Below are 18,752 nucleotides of genomic sequence, written 5' to 3'. Positions count from 1 at the left end.
TCTAACAATGTCCACTGAACCAAATTAAAAATTGGCACTTAGACAAAACTAGAAACACTAACACTGGAGTTCGACAGAGAGAGCAGGGTTTGCTCATGAAGAACCATAAAAACAATTTAAAAACTTTCACACATTCAAGGTATTATACAACATGGACTGGACCAGTTTGCAATGATGGCAAGACAGTGGGAAAGAGAGAGATGGGGGAGTGGGTGGGGGTGGGGGAGAGGGAGACAGGCTGCAAATTGTGGTTACACTTCCACAGTGCAAGATGTTTCTGACATCTATCCTTCACTGTGTGTTAAATAGGTGGTCCCTGTGCTGACTTATCCATTGACGCATTGCCTCATGACCACACTGAAGACATAAATCAAACAGTAGCAAGGCTCTAAGAGTTGGCCAATGGCGCCCCCAGCTGGCTGGGCAAAGAACAAGAACTCTTCAGAAACAGACATTTTTGATCAAATTTTCTGAATTGACAGAAAACAATTAGCATGTAATAACTTCTCAGGTAGCAAAGGCTTGATTAGCATTTTTTCAAATCTTTCTGTTCCTATAGTGAACAACCAAGGTCCAAGACCCAGTGGAAAAGTCACAGAACAGTATGGGAAGTATTTTTCCCTCAAGTGATACAGGTTTCAATGACATGGAGTTACTGCAAACAGCCTCTGCTGACATAGTATTTTTGAACTTGATAGTAACATTGCAGTCAAAATAAACTTTATTGTATTCCAAACTAGGGACAAATATCAAGTCCAATTGGTATTAGCACTTTTTTGACTGGATGGTATTTTCCTCTCATGCATGGCATCAGATAGTACAGTACTGTCTGTACTGAGGGAGTGCTGCACTGTCAGAGGGTCATTACTGAGGGAATATTTCACTGTCAGAGGGTCAGTACTGAGAGAGTGCTGCATTGTCAAAGGATCTGTACCGAGGGAGTGCTGCATTGTCAGAGGGTCAGGACTGAGGGACCGTCACACTAAGTCGTGCTGTCTATCTGGTGTGGCGTTAAACGAAGACCCTCTCAGATGATTTAAGACTTCCCACAACAGGATTGAAAGATCATAGAAATTCCCTACACTATCTTCACTAATTTTTATCCTTTCATATCTTTGGAATAAAACAATCTGTTCCTTTGTGATGTTGGTTGTAGCTTGCTGTAAATAAATGCTGTTACTATTCCTATATTATGACAGCTCGAACACTTCAAAGGCTCTCTATTGGCTATGTGATATCCTGAGGATGAGAAAGGAGCTACATAAAAGTAAATCCTTCTTTCATTTTGCAGGAGATTTGGCGAGAATTTGTATTTACAAGAAGACCACTCTCCCTCACTCTGTCGGGTGATAGGGGTGGGAATGGTCATGTTTTTGAAATAGTGTCCGGCAGCATCGACTAATCGTTCAGAGACAACAGTTCAAATCTTACCCCAGTTGTTTGGAAATGGAAATGAAAGCATTATGTGACATTTACTGTGGAGATAGTCGGAAAAGATCTGAAAAAGAGATCACTGATCTGGGGAAAATTGGTACCTGCTGATGGATCGCTCAGGGAAAGAGAATTCTCCATAATAGATTCTGTCGATGTAATTGAGTGGCACCCGTCGACAGTACTGATACGTGAGAACCATGAAATCATACTTGCAGATGAGCAGGGTCTTCTCACAAATCAGAACAATCCGTTCCTTCTCATTGTTCCAATGATCGATTCTGCAATGAGACCAAAAAGGCAACGTCAGCACCTCCCGCAGAATACAGCAACCTAAATTGCCCAATTTACCAGGGCTACAAAGGTAGGATCCTGTTGATACTGGAAACCTGAGAAACAAGCCAATGAAGTGGGAATAACCAATGTCTATGGAGAGAGATACAGAGTTGACATTTCAGATCTAATATCTTCATCGGCATTGGAAAAAAATCATTAATGTAACAGAGTCTAAGCAAGTACAGAGGCAGGGAAATGAGGAGAGGGCAAAAGGAATTGATATTTACAAAGTACCCTTAATATAATACTGTTTCAAGGTACTGTACAAGAGCATTATGAATCAGAATTGGACACTGAGATACGGTAGGTTAATATTTGTGCAGGTGACCAAAACAGATAGTCTTAAGGAGCTTTCTTAAAGGCAGCAAGACAGAAAGCGAGAAAGGGAACTCCAGATTTCAGGACTCATGCGGCTGAAGACCACAGCTGCTGATGCTGAAACAATTAAAATTGAGGATTCTCAAGAGGCCAGAATTCACGCAGCTCTGAGATAGCGAGAGTGTGGAGCTGGGGATTACAGGGATTGGGAGGGGTGAGGCTATGAAAGAATTTGTAAACAAGGACGAGATTCTGAAAATCAAGGCAAAAACAAAAGGGATGATCTGAGATTGGATAGCAATAGAGGCAGACAGTTGTTATGACATATACGGAGGCCATTCAGCCCACTGCATCCCTGCAGGCCTTCTGTATAGCAGTGCTGTTAGCCCCAGTTCTCTATGCTCTCCTTGTATTTCCCTAAAGTACCCTTGCAACTTCCTTTAGAAACCATTGATTGTCTTTGTTCCCATTCCCCATGTGGGCAACAAGTTCTAGCTCATTACCACATGCTGTAGAAAAAACACTGTCTCATATTCCCCTGTATGCTTACTCAGAGCCTCACATCAGGTTAGCAAGCCGTAACTAGGGGAGTGCCACAGGAACCAGTGTTGGGCCCTCAACTACTTTCAAGTCATATCCGTCATTTGAATGTATGAGAGGTATATTTGCTATCAGCATAAGGATAGTTTGGAAGTGAAGTTGTCAAAAGGAGGTAGAGAGGCTGTAAAGGCATACAGACAGGTTAAGTGAGTGGATAAACACTTCTTGGATGGAGTATAATGTGGCAAAACATGAGGTTGTTCAATTTGATAGGAAGAATAGAAAAGCAGCATATTATTTAAATGGAAAGAGGTTGCAGAACTCTGAGGTACATGAATTACAAAGTATTAGTATGTAGGTGCAGCAAGTGAGTGGGAAGGCAAACAGGATGTTGTTGTTTATTGCAAGTGGAGTGGAATAAGGAAGTAAGAGACCTTTACTAAAGCTATAGAGGGCATTTGTGAGATGACATCTGACACACTGTGGAGAGTTTGGATGTTTTATTTCAAAGAAAGCATAATTGCATTAAAATCAGTTCTGAGAAGGTTTGCATGTCCCATTCCTAGGATGAAGGGTTATCTCACGGGGAAAGGTTGAACAAGTTGGACCTTGTATCTTTTGGAATTTAGAACAATGAGTGATGATCTTATTGAAACACACAAGATCCCGAGGTAGTGGGGTAGGATGGAAATCTGGAGGACGTTTCCTCTTGTGGGAGAGGGCTAAAACTAAGCAGGACAGTTCATGAATAAGCTTCCTACCAGCCATGAGAAAACCTTTCTTGTCTAAGAGGGGTTATGGAATTCTCTTCTCCAGAAGATAGTGAAAATTCATTCATTGCATTTACTCAAGTTTGAAATAGGTAATTTTTAATAGAAAATGGAGTCAAGGATTATGGGTGGGGTTGGGTAAATATGTTGGGTTGAAGGTACAACCAGATCAGCCATGATTTTATTGAATGATGGCGTAGGCTCAATGGGCCAATGGCTTCATCCTCTTCCAGTATTCCTACCCGAGTCCCTGTCCTTCAATCATGAGTGAATCGGAACAGCTCTTCTCCCTTTACCTTATCTAAAGCTGTCATCATCTCTTGATCAAATCTCCCTCAATCTTCTTTGCTTCATGGAAAATACTCCCAGCAACTTCAATCTAACCCTGTCACTAAAAGCCCTCATCCCAGAACCATTCTGGTGTACCTCCCTTGCAGCCTCATCGCAGCAGATGTGACGAAGATGGATAGAAACTGGGAGAATAGAAGGGAATTCTTTCAGGAAGTAGGATATGAGGAAGTGCAGTCAAGGTGTGAGTGGGTTTGCAGTGAACATTGATAGACTGCCTATCCCTAGAAATGAAAAAGAGAAGTCATATAAAAAAAATGGTTTTCAGTCAGACACACCACAATCCAAATTGTACATCAGAATCAATGATTAATTAATTGAAGATTGTAAACCAAACACAATCCAAACTCTTGTTACTAAGGAACATAATTTTCGTTGTATATTTTTATTTCCAAGGAGTTCAGTCCAATTTAAGGATAAAAGTTTCTAAACCTGCAGAAATAGAGAAAGTCAGGCAACCACATCAACTTGCAAACAATTTTACTTTCAGTTGTCCTTCCTCTAATTCTCTTTAAATCACTGACCTTACTATTCCACACACACAGTGATTCTCACTGGAATACGGATTTTGTAAGTACAGAATCCCACTGAGATTCAGGTTCCACACATTCTGATGTTCACTCGTGTATGGGTTCCACACACGCTTACTGTCATTAGGGTACAGATTCCAGACCTAGTCTCGGTAGTGTATGGGATTTCATTGACATGCAGGTTACACACCTCCTGTCCCTCATTGGGTAACAGGATATATAAACAGTGACTCTCACTGGGGTAAAGAACACACACACACACACGTATGGGTTCCACACATTGATCCTGACTGAGATACAGATTGACTCTCACTGGTGCAAGGATCCACACACATTGACACTCACTTGAGTACATTGATTCTCTTTCGAAACATAACCATAGAAAATAGTACAGGAGCAGATCACTCAACATGATCATGGCTGATTATGCTAATAGTTCCCTGTTCCCATTTTTGCATCATATCCTTCAATCCCTTTAGTCCTAAAATTATGTCTATCTTATGCTTGAAAACATATTTTGGTCCCAATCACTATCTATGGCAGAGAATTCCACAAGCTCACCACTCTCCGGGTGAAGAAATTTATCCTTATCTCAGTCCTAAGTGTCCTATCCTGTTTCCGTACAGCGTGATGCCTGGTTCTAGATGCCTCAGTCATCCTTTTGTACTTACCCTGTCTACTCCTGTTACTGTCTTGTAGATTTCTATGATATCACCCCCTCATTCTTCTACATTTCAGTGAAACTCTTCAAATGTCAGTCCTATTATCCCAAGAATCAGTCTGGTAAACCTTCATTGATCTCCCTCCATCGCTGGAATATCCTTCCACACAATGCTGTACATGTGATCTCACCATGGCCCTATACAATTGCAGCAAAAGGTCTCTGTTCCTGGACTAAAATCTTAACATTATAAAGGCCAACAAACTACTTGTATTCTTCATCGCCTGCTGTACCTGCATGTTTACTTTCAGTGACTGGTTTTGTTGCACAAGAATCTAAGAACGAGGAGCAGGAGTAAGCCCCTCGAGCCTGCTCCGCTATTCGATAAGATCATGGCTGATCTTTTTGAGGTCTCAGCTCCAGTTATCTGCCTGCTCACCATAATCCTGAATTCCTTTCCTGTTCAAAAACCTGTCTACCTTTGCTTAAAAAAATTCAACGAGGTAGCCTCAACTGCTTCATTAGGCACGGAATTCCACAGATTCACAACCCTTTGGGTAAAGAAGTTCCTCCTCAACTCAGTCCAAAGTCTGCTCCCCCTTATTTTGAGGCTATGCCCTCTAGTTCTAGCTTCACCTGTCAGTGGAAACAACCTCCCTGCTTCTATCTTATCTATTCCCTTCATAATTTTGTATATTTCTATGAGATTCCACCCTCATTCTTCTAAATTACAATGGGTATAGTTCCAGTCTACTTTGGAATCAACCTAATGAATCTCCTCTGCACCCCTCCAGGGCTAGTACATTCATTCTCAAGTAGGAAGATCAAAAGTATGCACAGTGCTCAAGGCCTGGCCGCACCAGCACCATTTACAGCTACAGCATAACCTGCTTTTGAACTCCATCAGTGAAGCAATCAAGGACAATATTCCATTTGCCTTAATTACCTGCTGCACCTGCAAATCAACTTTTTGTGATTCATGCACAAAGACATCCAGCTCCCTCTGCACAGCAGCTTGATGCAATTTTTCAGTGTTTAAGTAATAGTCCATTTTACTGTTATTCCTATCAAAATGGATGACCTCACATTTACCAACATTGTACTCCATCTGCCAGACCCTTGCCCAGTCACTTGACCTATCTATATCTCTCTGTAGACTTTATGTCCTTTGCACACTTTGCTCTACCACTCTCACTAAGATGTGTCATCTGCGATCTTTGACACACTACACTTGGTCCTCACCTCTAAATCATCCATGTAAATTGTAAACAATTGTGCTCGCAACACTTGTCCCTGAAACACATCACTAGCCACTGATTGACAACTAGAAAAATACCTATGTATCCCCACATGCTCATTCTCTGTGGGATATGGATTCACAAAGTAACAGTACCTTTTAATAGTAATGAGTACAAAGTGTAGTTGTTGGAGGTCAATAATCTGAATCCCAGGACATCACAGGAGGAGTTCCTCAGGGTAGTGTCATAGAACAAATCATCTTCAGCTGCTTCATCAATGACATTTCTTCTATTATAAAAGGTCAGAAGTAAAGACATTTGCTGACAATTTTACAATGATCTGCACCATTCATTACTCCTCAAATACTGAAGCAGTCCATGTCTAAAAACAGCAAGACTTGGTTAATATCTAAGTGTTGACTGACAGATGTCAAGTCTTATTCACACCACAGAAATGCCAAACAAGGGCCATCTCCAGTAACAGAGAATCTAACCATCACCCCTTGATATTCAATGGCATTGCCATCGCTGAATTCCCCACTATCAACATACTGGGGTTTTGAAAACTGAAACTGAACTAGACTAGCCATATAAACACTGACTACAAGAGCAGGTCAGATGCTAGGAATATTGCAGCAAGTACCTCACAGCTTGACTGCCTAAAGCCTGTCCACCATTTTCATGGCACACATCAGGTTGGGAGATGGAATACTCCCCACACGGCTGGACGGTGCAGCTCTAAAAACACTTGACATCACCCAGCTCACTGACTGGCCCCATATCCACAAACATTCACTCCCTCCACCACAGACACTCAGTAGCAGCACAGTGTACCATCTACAAGATGCACTGCAGAAGAGGTTCACCCAAGCTTTTTAGAGAGCACCTTCCAAACCCACAACCACTTCCATAGAAAAGGACAAGGGCAGAAGACACATGGGAACAAATCCATGCAGCATTCTGATTTGGAAATATGCAATAGCTCCTTCAGTGTCACTGGGTCAAAATCTGTATCTCCCTTCCTGCCAGCACTGATAATGTCCCTACTCCCCAGTGTTCTTCGGTTGTTCAAGAGGGTAGCTCAGTATCATCTTCACTAGGGCAATAAGAGATAGGCAATAAATGCTGGCCAGCCAGAAACACAACACATATTACTTTTAATCTAGGCACTCTGTGAGTCAGGACGAAACAGTTCTGACATCTACCATTAAAGCAGCATTGCTTTGTTGAGAATGACTTCCTAATTGTAATTGTCAAGATAAAGCATTTCCAAAGAGGGAGATGAAGTATTCACACTTACTCAGTAAGAAGCCAGGTACTTTGTAAAGTTCCATCTTCTTGCTGATTAATCTGTGCTTTGATATCTGCCAATGCTTGGTCAAATGTTCCTGGCTGTGGGGACATTAAAATAAGAATTGAGATTAATAATCCGTTCATCCAAGGAAGTACATATGGACGAGTATCTGCCAGCTGAAATTTACTGTCCTTGTTAACGTACCTGGAGCATGATTGCCATTTATATCACACAGACATTCACCGCAACTAGTAGGTACACCAGCAGATCCCACAAACATCCTTTATACTTTGGAGACCAGGAGAATGATTACATTGAAACACACAGAATTCTGAAGGGGCTCGAGTGGGTCGACACTAGGAGGTTGCTCCCCGCTGCCTGAATGTTCTAGAATACAAGGCCACTGTCTAGGATAAGAGGATGGGGGTTGAGGGCAGATCATTTAGGATCAAGATGAAGAGATATTTCTTCACTCAGAGGTTCTGAACTTTTGGAATTATTTACCCTGCAGTATTGTGGATGCTCCATTTAAGTTTAAGATGAACAGATGTTTGGTCTTTCAAGGAACCAAGTGATATGGAGAAGGGACAGAAAAGTAGAGTTGAAGGCTTGTCAGACTGAGTGTTCCATGTCTGATTCTAACTCCTTTATTCGCCGAGATAAAATGTGTAACTAATCTCTCCCGGGTCTTGGCTGTCTTTGATGAATGATTGACGGATGGCACAGTGGGTTAGCACTGCTACCTCCAAATGCCAGGGACCCAGCTTCAAATCCAACCTTGAGTGGCTGTCTATGTGAAATTTACACATTCTTCCGGTGTCTGTGTGGGTTTCCTCCGGGTGCTCCAATTTCCTCCCACAGTCCAACGATGTGAGGCTAGGTGGATTGGCAATGCTAAGTTGTCCAGTAGTGTCCAGGGATGTGCAGGGTAGGTGAGTTAGCTATGGGAAATGCAGGATTACTGGTAGAGGATGTGAGGTTGAGCCTGGGGTGGAATGCTTCTCAGAGGGCTGGTGCAGACTCAATGGGTCGAATGGTCTCTTTCCACCCCATGACTGTGTCCAGTACAATATCTTATCTGGTCCTTTGACTAGTTGCCCAGGGGAGTGCCAGAAGTGAGGTCTGATATTTTCCAGTCAAAGGAGATGGTGAACTTGGAGATAGAAAGGATATTTAATAATGGAGTGGCAGCTAGCATGGTCTTCTAACCTCCGTCAGAGTTACATTCTGGGCAGGTAGGCCACTATAACCTGACTCATGGCCAATTGAGGACCTGTTAAGGGCCTGAGTCCAGGGCCTCTGAGACTAAGCCAGCTGCAGACAGGCCTGTCACTGTGTGCCACTGCCAATAGATATCACCCTGCAGCCAGTTTGTTTCCTCAAGAGTCCTTGATCAATGGCAATCAATGCCGGATCGAAGGTCTGGACATTGGGTGGGGATAGCCACTTGAGGCCAGGCCCTTTACCTTTGCTTCTGACACCTATAACCCCCAATCCAAGAACCCCTAAAGCTCACATTGCTTACATTTGTTAAATAGAAACATAGAAACTAGGAGTAATAGTAGGCTATTCGGCCCTTCAAACCTGCTCCACCATTCAATAAGATCATGGACCAGAGTATCGGAGTTGAGACGTCATGTTGCGATTGTGCAGGATATTGGTAAGGCCACTTTTGGAGTACTGTGTACAATTCCAGCTGTCCTGCTATAGGAAAGATATTATTAAATTGGAGGGGGTTCAGAAAAGGTTTACAAGGATCTTACTGGGACTGGACGGTTTGAGTTATAAGGAGAGGCTGGGTAGGCTGGGTCTTTATTCATTGGAGAAGTTGAGAGAACATTATAGAGATTTATAAAATCATGAGAGGCATAGGTAAAGTGAATAGCAAAGATCTTTTCTCTGAGTTAGGAGAGTTCAAAGCTAGAGGGCATAATTTTAAGATGAGAGGAGAAAGATTTAAAAGGGACCTGAGGGATAATCTTTACACACAGAGGGTGGTTCCTATGTGGAATGAGCCTCTACCACAAGAGGAAGTGGTAGAGGCAGGTACAGTCACAACATTTAAAAGACAATTAGATGGGTACGTGAATAAGAAAGGTTTAGAAGGATCTGAGCCAAACACAGGCAATGGGACTAGTTTAGTTTGGGAAAGCTGGTTGACATAAATGAGTTGGACTAAAGGGTCTGTTTCCATGCTGTATGACTTTATGGCTGATCTTATATCTCAATACCACATTCACCCATATTCCTTGATGCCTATAAAATCTAGATATTTATCTATCTCATAGTTGTACATATTCAGTGACTTGGCCTTCACGCCCTCTTACAGAACAGAATTTCAAAGGTTCATTACCCTTTGAGTGAAGATTTCATTTCTTTATCTTAGTCCTAAATGGTTTCCCCATTGCCCCCACTCCCACCTCACCTAATCCTGACATAGTGTCCCCTGGTTCTACATTCCTCAAACAGAGAAAACATCCTCTCTGCACCCAGACTGCTTAACCCTGTTAGAACCTTACACATTTCAATCAGATCCCCTCTCATCTTTCTGAATTCTTGGGAACACAGGCCCAGTCAAACAATTCTCTCCCCAAAGAATAGATCCCAGCATCAGTCTAGTGAACTTCTGTTGCCCTTCTGCTATGGCAAGTATACCCTTTGTTAGGTCAGGAGACCAAAACCATACACAATACTCCAGCTGTGATCTACCAATGCCCTGTAGGACAACAGTAAGACATGTCTGCTTCTGAACTCCAATTCTCTTGCAATGAAGGCCAATGTCCTGGGTCACCTGAAATTCTGGGACATTGTGGCTACACGTCCAGCAGTAGCCACAGCCTCCTCCATAGCACTTTTGAGCACAAGGGTTTCCAGGCTCTAATTGGTTGTTAGTTCTCACTCAGTGGGATTTCTGTCTCTAGGATCTAATTTGAGGGGAAAACCTTCTAGTGGCCTCATCATTGCCTGATTGGTTTGACATTCTGTAGATCTTCCCTGGAAGATGCACCGTAGCTCTCTCCCCACCTCCCTGCCCAGTAGATGAGAGACCCAACATCTCAACAAGATTCTGTCCAAAAGCTTGGATGAACTGAAAGCACAGTGTTAATCTAGAGGGCCTAATACCCACATAGATTTCACTGCCCAGTAATTGTTGGGGGGTATTTCAATAGTGAGCACTTTGTGGTGTAGACTGCACACAACACATCATCGTCACTGTGGGAATCACAAGGCAGTAATCAGACCAACAGAACCCCTCAACTCCAATTCAGCACTGGATGACCATTTGGATAGAAATGGTGTGAAAGAGTATGGGGTAAAAGTAAAATATTGGCACTAGGTAATGATTCTTATTTGAAGAGCTGGTGCAGGCACGATAGGCCAAATTGCTTTCATGTTCACTGTAACGATTTTGTGTTTCTGTGATTCAATTGCAGCTAACTCAGTTACCCAACCACACAAACACTATCCTCATCCCATCTTCTCATTCACCACAGGAGTGATAATCACCAACAATCTGTCCTGGTCCACTCACACTGATGCAACAGTCAAGTTAGCACAACAATGCCTCCAGTTCCTTAGGAGGCTAAGGAAATTCAGCATGTCCATAAAAACTGTCACCAATTTTTACAGATGTACCATAGAAAGCATTCTACCCGGATGCATCAAGGCTTGGTATGACAACTGCCCTTCCCAGGACCAAAAGAAACTGCAGAGTTGTGAACACAGCCCAGCCCATCGTGCAAACCAACCTTCCACCCATTGATATATTTCTCGCTGCCTCGGGAAGACAGCCAACATAATTATAGACCCCTCCCACCCTGGTTATAATCTCTTCCAATCTCTTTCATTGGACAGAAGATACAAAAGCTAAAACACATATACAAGTATATTCAAGAACAGATTCTTTCCTGCTTTTTTTCGACTTCTGAATGGACCACTCATATTTTAAATTTGATGTTTATCTCGCTCTCTGTGCACCTTCTCTGCAGCTATAATATTGTAATCCTTGCTCTGTTCTATTACCTTCATGCAATTTGTATGATCTAATCTGCCTTAATGCACACAAAACAAAACGTTGCAGTGTACCTAGGTGCATGTGCAAATAATAAATCAAATCAAAGAACATTAATTAGCACCTTTGAAACCCTTGACCACATCCAGAAAGACATGGGAGATACGTGGGAACACAACCTCCTGCAAGTTGTCTTTCAAGCCAATACCATTGACTTGGAAATGTATCATCATTTCTTCACTACTGTGGGGTCAAACTCCCGGAACTCCCTCGCTCAGGACCTTGTAGGTCTACCTACAGCACATGAAATGAAGCTGTTCAAGGGGCAGCACACCATTGCTTTCTCAAAAGGCAACAAGGAACAGGCAATGAATGCTGGCCAGCAATGACACCTATGTCCTACATGTGAATAAAAAATTAAAAATCATACAGTCCTTAATCCCTAATATTTCTTCAAACTTCTGTTTCCTAAAATTTGACACAATCTCTATCAATCACGAATTCTGTTGATGATTTCCATAGTTTCACAGTCTTGTAAGATATTCCTGTTGCTCCCCAGTGTTAGTTAATCATGTATGTAAACACCTCAATATCTCTAAACTTTCCCTTTCTGTTCCCTCTGTTTTATTGTTATTTTACGCATTGACATCAAATTAAACCAAGGTTTTAATATTTACATTTCTGCACACCAGGCAGTACCATTCTGAGGATATGTAGAGAGGAAGGACATGAATACACTAGTTCTAGGGATGAGAAAGTTGAGTTTGAGGAGAGATTGGAGAGTTTGGGACTGTTTCCTTTGGACAGAAAAAGGCTAAGATGAGATTTGCCAATATGTTTTAAAGTCACGCAGAAGCTGGATTGTAACTGTGATTCTGACAGTGCTCCGCTCCTTGACTCAATAAATATTCTATAACATGAACTCTGAGTTCCAATTGTACCTTTACTCAGGATTCAACTTCAAATCAAGTTTGAAAGTGGGACTGCTTTCTCTTTAAAAGACAAATGGTGGTGGCTTAACCTGAGGTGCCCCTGTTTCAGGCAAGGGGAGAGTTGACAAGGAAAGTCCATCATGGCAACTTCAACCAGTGCAAGAGTTGAACCCACACTGTTGGCATTACAAACCAGGCATCCAGCAAGCTGAGCTAACGGACCCCCTTGAAAACAGCATGTCCTTAGAGATATATTTCATAATGCTCAATGAATCGATATTCCCTTAAGAAATAAAAACTCCACAGAAAAAGTAACCAATTCATGGCGACTGCGGGAAGTTAAAGACAAATTTCAATTCTTTGGGCAATTAGGAATGGGAAATAAGTCCAGGCTGAGACAGTGATGCCAACACCCAACAAAAGAATATTGTTATTAAATTAAATTAAAAGGTGTCCTGCAATGTTACCAAGAAGCTTAGTAAACCTGCAAAGTGGGTTTGTGAGGATGAGAAGTTAAAAATGAGCAAAGGAGAAGCAAATATTGACACAGACGGAAAGTTCAAAATGTGACCAGAGGTGTTCCACAGGGATCAGTGCTGGGTTCACTTTTGTTTTGTAATTTATACAAATGATTTGGATGAGAATTTAGGAAACATGAATAGTAAGTTTGCAGATGACACCAGAATTGATAGCATACTGCATAGTGAAGAAGGTTATCTAGGATTACAAATAGATCTTGATCAATTGGATCAATGGACTGTGGAGTGGCAAATGGAGTTTAATTTGGATAAATGCGAGGTGTTGTATTTTTGTAAAACAAACAAGGGCAGGATTGATACAATTAGTGGTAGGGTCCTGGGTAGTGTTGATTAGAGTGGTGCTGGAAAAGCACAGCAGGTCAGGCAGCATGCAAGGAACAGGAAAATTGACGTTTCAGGCAGGAGGCCTTTATCATTCCTGATGAAGGGCGCCTGCCCGAAATGTCGATTTTCCTGCTCCTCAGATGCTGCCTGACTTGCTGTGCTTTTCCAGCACCACTCTAATCTTGTCTCTGATCTCTAGCATCTGCAGTCCTCACTTTCACTTCCTGGATAGTGTTGTAGAACAGAGAAATCTGGGGGTTCACGTGCATAATTCTTTGAAATTTGTGTCACATGTGGACAGGGTGGTTACGAAGGTGTTAGCACACTTGCCTTCGTTGCTTAGACTTATTGAGTATAGGAGTTGGGATGTCATGTTGAGGTTGTACAAGATGTTGGTGAGGCCACTTCTACAGTACTGTGTATAGTCCTATCGCCATGCTATAGGAAGGACATTATTAAATTGGAGAGGGTTCAGAAAAGATTTACTAGGATATTGCCAGGAATGGAAGGCGTGAGTTATAAAGATCAACTGGATAGGTTGAGACTTCTTTCACTGTAGCATAGGAAGTTGAGGGGTGACTTATAGAGATTTATAACATCATGAGGTGAAAGACAAGGGTCTTATCCCAAGCACATTTTTAAGGTGAGAGGAGAAAAGTTTTAAAACGACCACTGTTTTACACAGAGTTGTTCGTACAGGAATATACTGCCAGAGAAAATGATGGATGCAGGTACAGTTACAACGTTTAAAAGACATTTGGATAAGTTCATGAATAGGACAGGTTTAGACGGATATGAGCCAAGTGCAGGCCAGGTGGATACTAGTTTAGTTTAGGAACATGGTCGGCAGGGACCGAAGGGTCTGTTTCCATGCTGTATGACTCTATGAGAAAATAAATCAGGAAGCAACAGATTGAATAGTTTGACAGGATGGCAGCTACAAAACCAAACTTGTGCCCATTAGAGGCAGAAGAAGGGAAAGTTATAACTAGAAATAGGAAATGGCAGATAGTTTGTGGCTGTCTTTCCAGTTAAAGACACAAAGAATAATATGGGAAGCAATGATCTGGTGTGTGAGAAAGTTAATTATGTTAAAAAAAAAGGTATTGAAGAAATTAATGGAATTAAAACAATGCCGTATATCCTAATCTTTTAAAAGAGCTGGTTAGTTACAGACATTAGTGCATGTATTGACCTTCCAGAATTCCCTGGCTGTAGAATGGGCACAGTGGATTAAAAATTAGCAAATATAACACCATTATTTAGAAAGAGAGAGAATAAATCTAGAGGCCAATTATCAGGAAAATGCTGAAACTCCCTGAAAGAAGTTGAAACAATACTCTTGGAAAAACCATATAATAATTTGACAGGATAAATAACTTTATGAAAGTGAAATGGAGCCAGGTTTTAAAAGTCCAGTCAGGAAATCAGCACATGGTTCAGAGTCCTGATTCTAAATCTGTCCTACCGGCTAGTTTTAAATCCAAATATCCAAATTGACAATGAGGTGATCTCAGCACTCAGTGAGATGAATTGAATACTAAAGTAGAGAGTTATGCTTCAGCTTTACCATGTAATGTGAGACTGCATCTGGACTACTACGCATAATACTGGTCACCTTATTTAAGGAAAGGTGTAAATGCATTGGAGGCATCGCAGATGGGGTTTACAGACCAGTATTTGGAATGGATGGATTGTCTTATGAGTAAACAATGGACAGGCTAGACTTATATCCTCTAGAGTTTAGAAGGTGAAGGGGTGACTGATTAAAACATATATAACCCTGAGGGATCATGACATGGTAGATGTGGTGAGAATGTTTTCTCCTATGGGTAACTCTAGAACTAGATTGGGTGTCACTATTTAAAAATCAGAGGTCAATCATTTAAAACAGATGAAGTAATTTTTGTTTCCTCCGAGAGGCTCCTGAGTCTGTGGAATTCTCCCTGACAAGGTGGTGGAAGCAGAATCCCTGGATATTTTTAAAGGCAGGCATAGACAGGTTCCTGTTAAGCAAGAGCATGAAAGATAATCAGTGTATATGGGTTTGAGGCTACAATCAGCTCAGTCATGTTCTTATTGAAAGGCAGAGCAAGCTGAAGGGGCTGAATGCCCTTATATTCATACGTTTGTATCTCTATATCTTCCACCCTCATTTGTTTGTTTAGCTCCTCTATAAATACATCGACATGATTCACCCTGACCACACCCTGTGGGAGCAATTCCCACATCATCACCAGTCTCCCTATTAAGAAGGTTTTCCTGGATTTCTGATTGGATGAATAGAAACCCTCTTTTTATGAATGACTCCTAGTTTTAGGCACTGCAAAAGTGTAAACAATTTCTCTATATGTATATGTTCCCTATCAAGTCATTTCTGTATTTTAAAGTTCTGTATCAGTTCACCCCTCAGCCTTCCAGATTTAATCTTCCCCAACCGCCGTAAGAGTCCATTTCTGATATTGTCCTTTAAAATATTTGCACCTTCTCCACTGCTTCAGCAACATTTTTACAAAGTGGAAAAAAAACACTGCATGACTCCAAATGTCTAATTATTCCCTAATATATGTTGAACATAACTTCTCTGCTTTTCAATTGTGTTTTTATAAAGAAATAAGCCACAGTGCTCTGTAATTCCCACTCTCCTTGCTTGCTTCTTGCAGCTCTGAAATATTTTCCGTGTCAAATATTTCCCTAATTCCCTCATGCAATTTATTATTGAATCTGCTTCTCTTTAGAAGAGTGCATTGTAGATCATAACAACTTGCTGTCGATAGTGGTTTTTTTCTCATTATCATTTCTGGTTCTTTTACCAATTATCTGTGTGCTACCACCACTTGTGACAGTTTCTCCTTATTTACTCAACCAAACACCTTCTTGTATTTCAGCTCGATTAAATCTCCTTTCATCTTTTCTACTTTTCAGGAGAACAATACCACTGTCTCCAGTTTCTCAACAGGAACTGAAACCCCTCTTCCATCTGCAGATGATGAAAGTGAATGAATTACCATCAGGTCTGTGGAAGGCAAGTGCTGAGGATGTCGCAAAGTGTTTACAGGGGGATAAAAACAGGTTAGGCAAGTGGATGAAAACATGGCAGATGAAGTATCATTTGGAAAATGTAAGGTTATCTGAAAAGAAGAAGTGGATATTATTTACATGAAGAAAGACTGCAGAAAGCCGCGGCGCAGAGAGATTTGGAAGACAGTGTGCCTGGAGCACAAGTCTTCTCTATTTCGGTGTAAACTAAGGGCACGTTTTACCGAGCATCCCAGCTGGGCCCACAGTGGCTGATCTGACCTCCCAGTCACTGTCCATTTCAATTCCCCTTCCATTTCTTCTCCGACATGACCTTCCTCAGCCTCCTCCATTGCCACAGCAAATCAGATCGCAAAGTTGAGGAACAACACTCAACTTCCACCTGGGCAGTCTACAGCCTGGAGGACTCAACATTGAGTTCTCCAATTTCAAATAACCTCCCTTCCCATCCCCTGACTCCCTTTCCAGTCCCTCCTCCTCCCTCCCATTCCTCTGATCGACCCTTCCTTCCAGCTACCGACCGGATTTATTCCTCCCATCAGCCAACCAGGTTGTATCCTCTACCTGTGTTCACCTATCCCCAACTCACCATTCCGACTCTCTCCCCACCCAAAACCCTCCCACACCCCTTCCTTTATCTGCAGCTCCCCTTACCCCCATCCCCAGTCCTGAAGAAGGGTTACAGCTGAAACATTTTTTTCTCCACCTTCTCATGCTGCCTGGCTTGCTGTGTTCTTCCAGTCACCCGCTTGTCTATCCAGGTTCAATGGATAATAAGGAATGCAAATGGAATGTGTCCTTTATTTCAAAGGAAATGGATTCCTAAAGTCAGGATCTCGTTAAAACTATACAGCATTCTAATCAGACCACTCAATTCAGCCAGAATACTTGTTCCTCTTGTCTAAGGGAAGATATACAGGCATTGGAGTCAGAACAGACACTTTTCATTAGGTTGATCCCGGGTATGGAGGGATTTTCTTATGAAAAAGAGGTTGAGTAGATTGGGTCTGTATTCACTGGAGTTTAGGAGAATATAAGAACATGTCATTGAAACATATATGATTCTTAAGGCATTTGATGGGGTACATGCAGAGAACTTGTTTCCTCTTCCATCAGTGCATTACATATTTTGAAGGGGTGAATTCAGAACTGGACAGAATTGAAAAAAAAACAGATCACAGAGATTCAACAAACTTTTAAAGGCCTCACCCAATCTCTTGTCTATTCTAGTCAATGCAGCGTTTTCGCGACAATGAATAGAGCTGTTTTCAAACCCACCCATAGTCCCACCCTCCCTTTCCTACATAACATTCTCCAGCTCTACAACAGCCCAAGATTTCTGTGTTCCTCCAACTCTAGCCCCTTGAGCTCTCCCTGATTTAATAACAGTGGCCTATGTGATTGGCACCACATTCACAAATATTTCATCCCTTTATCACTGACACTCAACAGTCTTGCTAAGGACCCACAAAATTCCCAAATGTTGAAAAGAAAGTGGTGTGGATCAGGAAGTGTAGATCAGGAAGATTAACGAGGCAGTAATTTACCCGGAGCACGAAGAACTTCCTGAGTTTGTAGTCCAAGGGTGTAGGAGATGATGGAGCTGGGCTTGCCTGGTCTTTCTCAGCCTGATGGCCCAGCCTGTCCTCGGTTTCTCTTGCAGCTCCCTCTCTGTCATCAGTCAGCATCGTCTGCTCCAGCCCAGCGGTCTGCTGAGCTCCAGTGCCGGTCTCGCTGCTCAGGTCCACCGCCTGGAAGTGGCCCGGATCCTGGAACGCTGCCATCGGGAGACCGAGAGCAGACCACCCACACGGCAATGAGCAGGTGAAGGGGGAGCAGCTCAGGCAGGAAGATCACCAACACACAGAAGGGGACCCAATGATCAGAGCAACACTTCCAGCTGCAGACAGGTGAGCACCCACAGGTAAGTCTCGCTCTCCTTCTCTCAGGCGGGTCTCTGTCTCTCTCCCTCCCCCAGGTGAGTCTCTTTCTCCCTGCCCCCGGGTGAGTGTGGTCTGTTAGACTGCAGAAAGAGTGTTCCTTTCAGGAAGCCTGGAAGCCCAATATCCCTCTTTCTCACCTGTTTACTCTCTCACCTACTTCCTGGTTCATTGCTAGGGCGGTTCTCAGAAGGTGTTCCGAGCACAGTACAACCTCCCCACCCACAGCAACCAGCGTCACCAACTTGAAGAACCTGAAAATGAACACTGACACTATGCTTCGCTTCGCGCATTCTTTTATGTGGTCTGCAAATCCTGGACCAGTCCTGGTTGAAGTGAGCAGAAAGTAAACGCGGGTTACACATTTCTTTTCGTCTTCAATTACATAGCTAGCAAGGCCATCATTTGATACTACTTTTGAGGTGATATTCAAGTCAACCGCATTACTGAGTCACATGCAGGCAGTATATTAGGAATGGCAGGTTTCTTTCCCTAAAAGG

The 18,752-nt window shown here is 42.3% G+C and overlaps 1 protein-coding gene across 2 annotated transcripts in view; it reads right to left on the bottom strand.

Annotated features, from left to right (window-relative positions):
* Positions 1-18,458, bottom strand: part of tprg1 (tumor protein p63 regulated 1) — a 71,826-nt gene extending 53,368 nt beyond the window's left edge. The window contains exons 1-3 of one of the 2 annotated variants that reach the window (XM_043702546.1): positions 17,860-18,458; positions 7,473-7,564; positions 1,536-1,712 (exon numbers count right to left, since the gene is read on the bottom strand). In XM_043702546.1, coding sequence (XP_043558481.1) covers positions 1,536-1,712; positions 7,473-7,564; positions 17,860-18,096 — 506 coding nt within the window. In that variant the 5' untranslated portion in view covers positions 18,097-18,458. The remainder of the gene's footprint in view (positions 1-1,535; positions 1,713-7,472; positions 7,565-17,859) is intronic. The other variant, XM_043702547.1, reaches the window with a different exon arrangement.
* Between the last annotated feature and the right edge of the window lie 294 nt (positions 18,459-18,752).

Source organism: Chiloscyllium plagiosum, chromosome 13, assembly GCF_004010195.1.
Source record: "Chiloscyllium plagiosum isolate BGI_BamShark_2017 chromosome 13, ASM401019v2, whole genome shotgun sequence".
NCBI classification, from domain to species: Eukaryota; Metazoa; Chordata; class Chondrichthyes; order Orectolobiformes; family Hemiscylliidae; genus Chiloscyllium; species Chiloscyllium plagiosum.
Note: the sequence above shows the minus strand (reverse complement) of the source record. Positions and strands in the feature narration are given on the sequence as shown.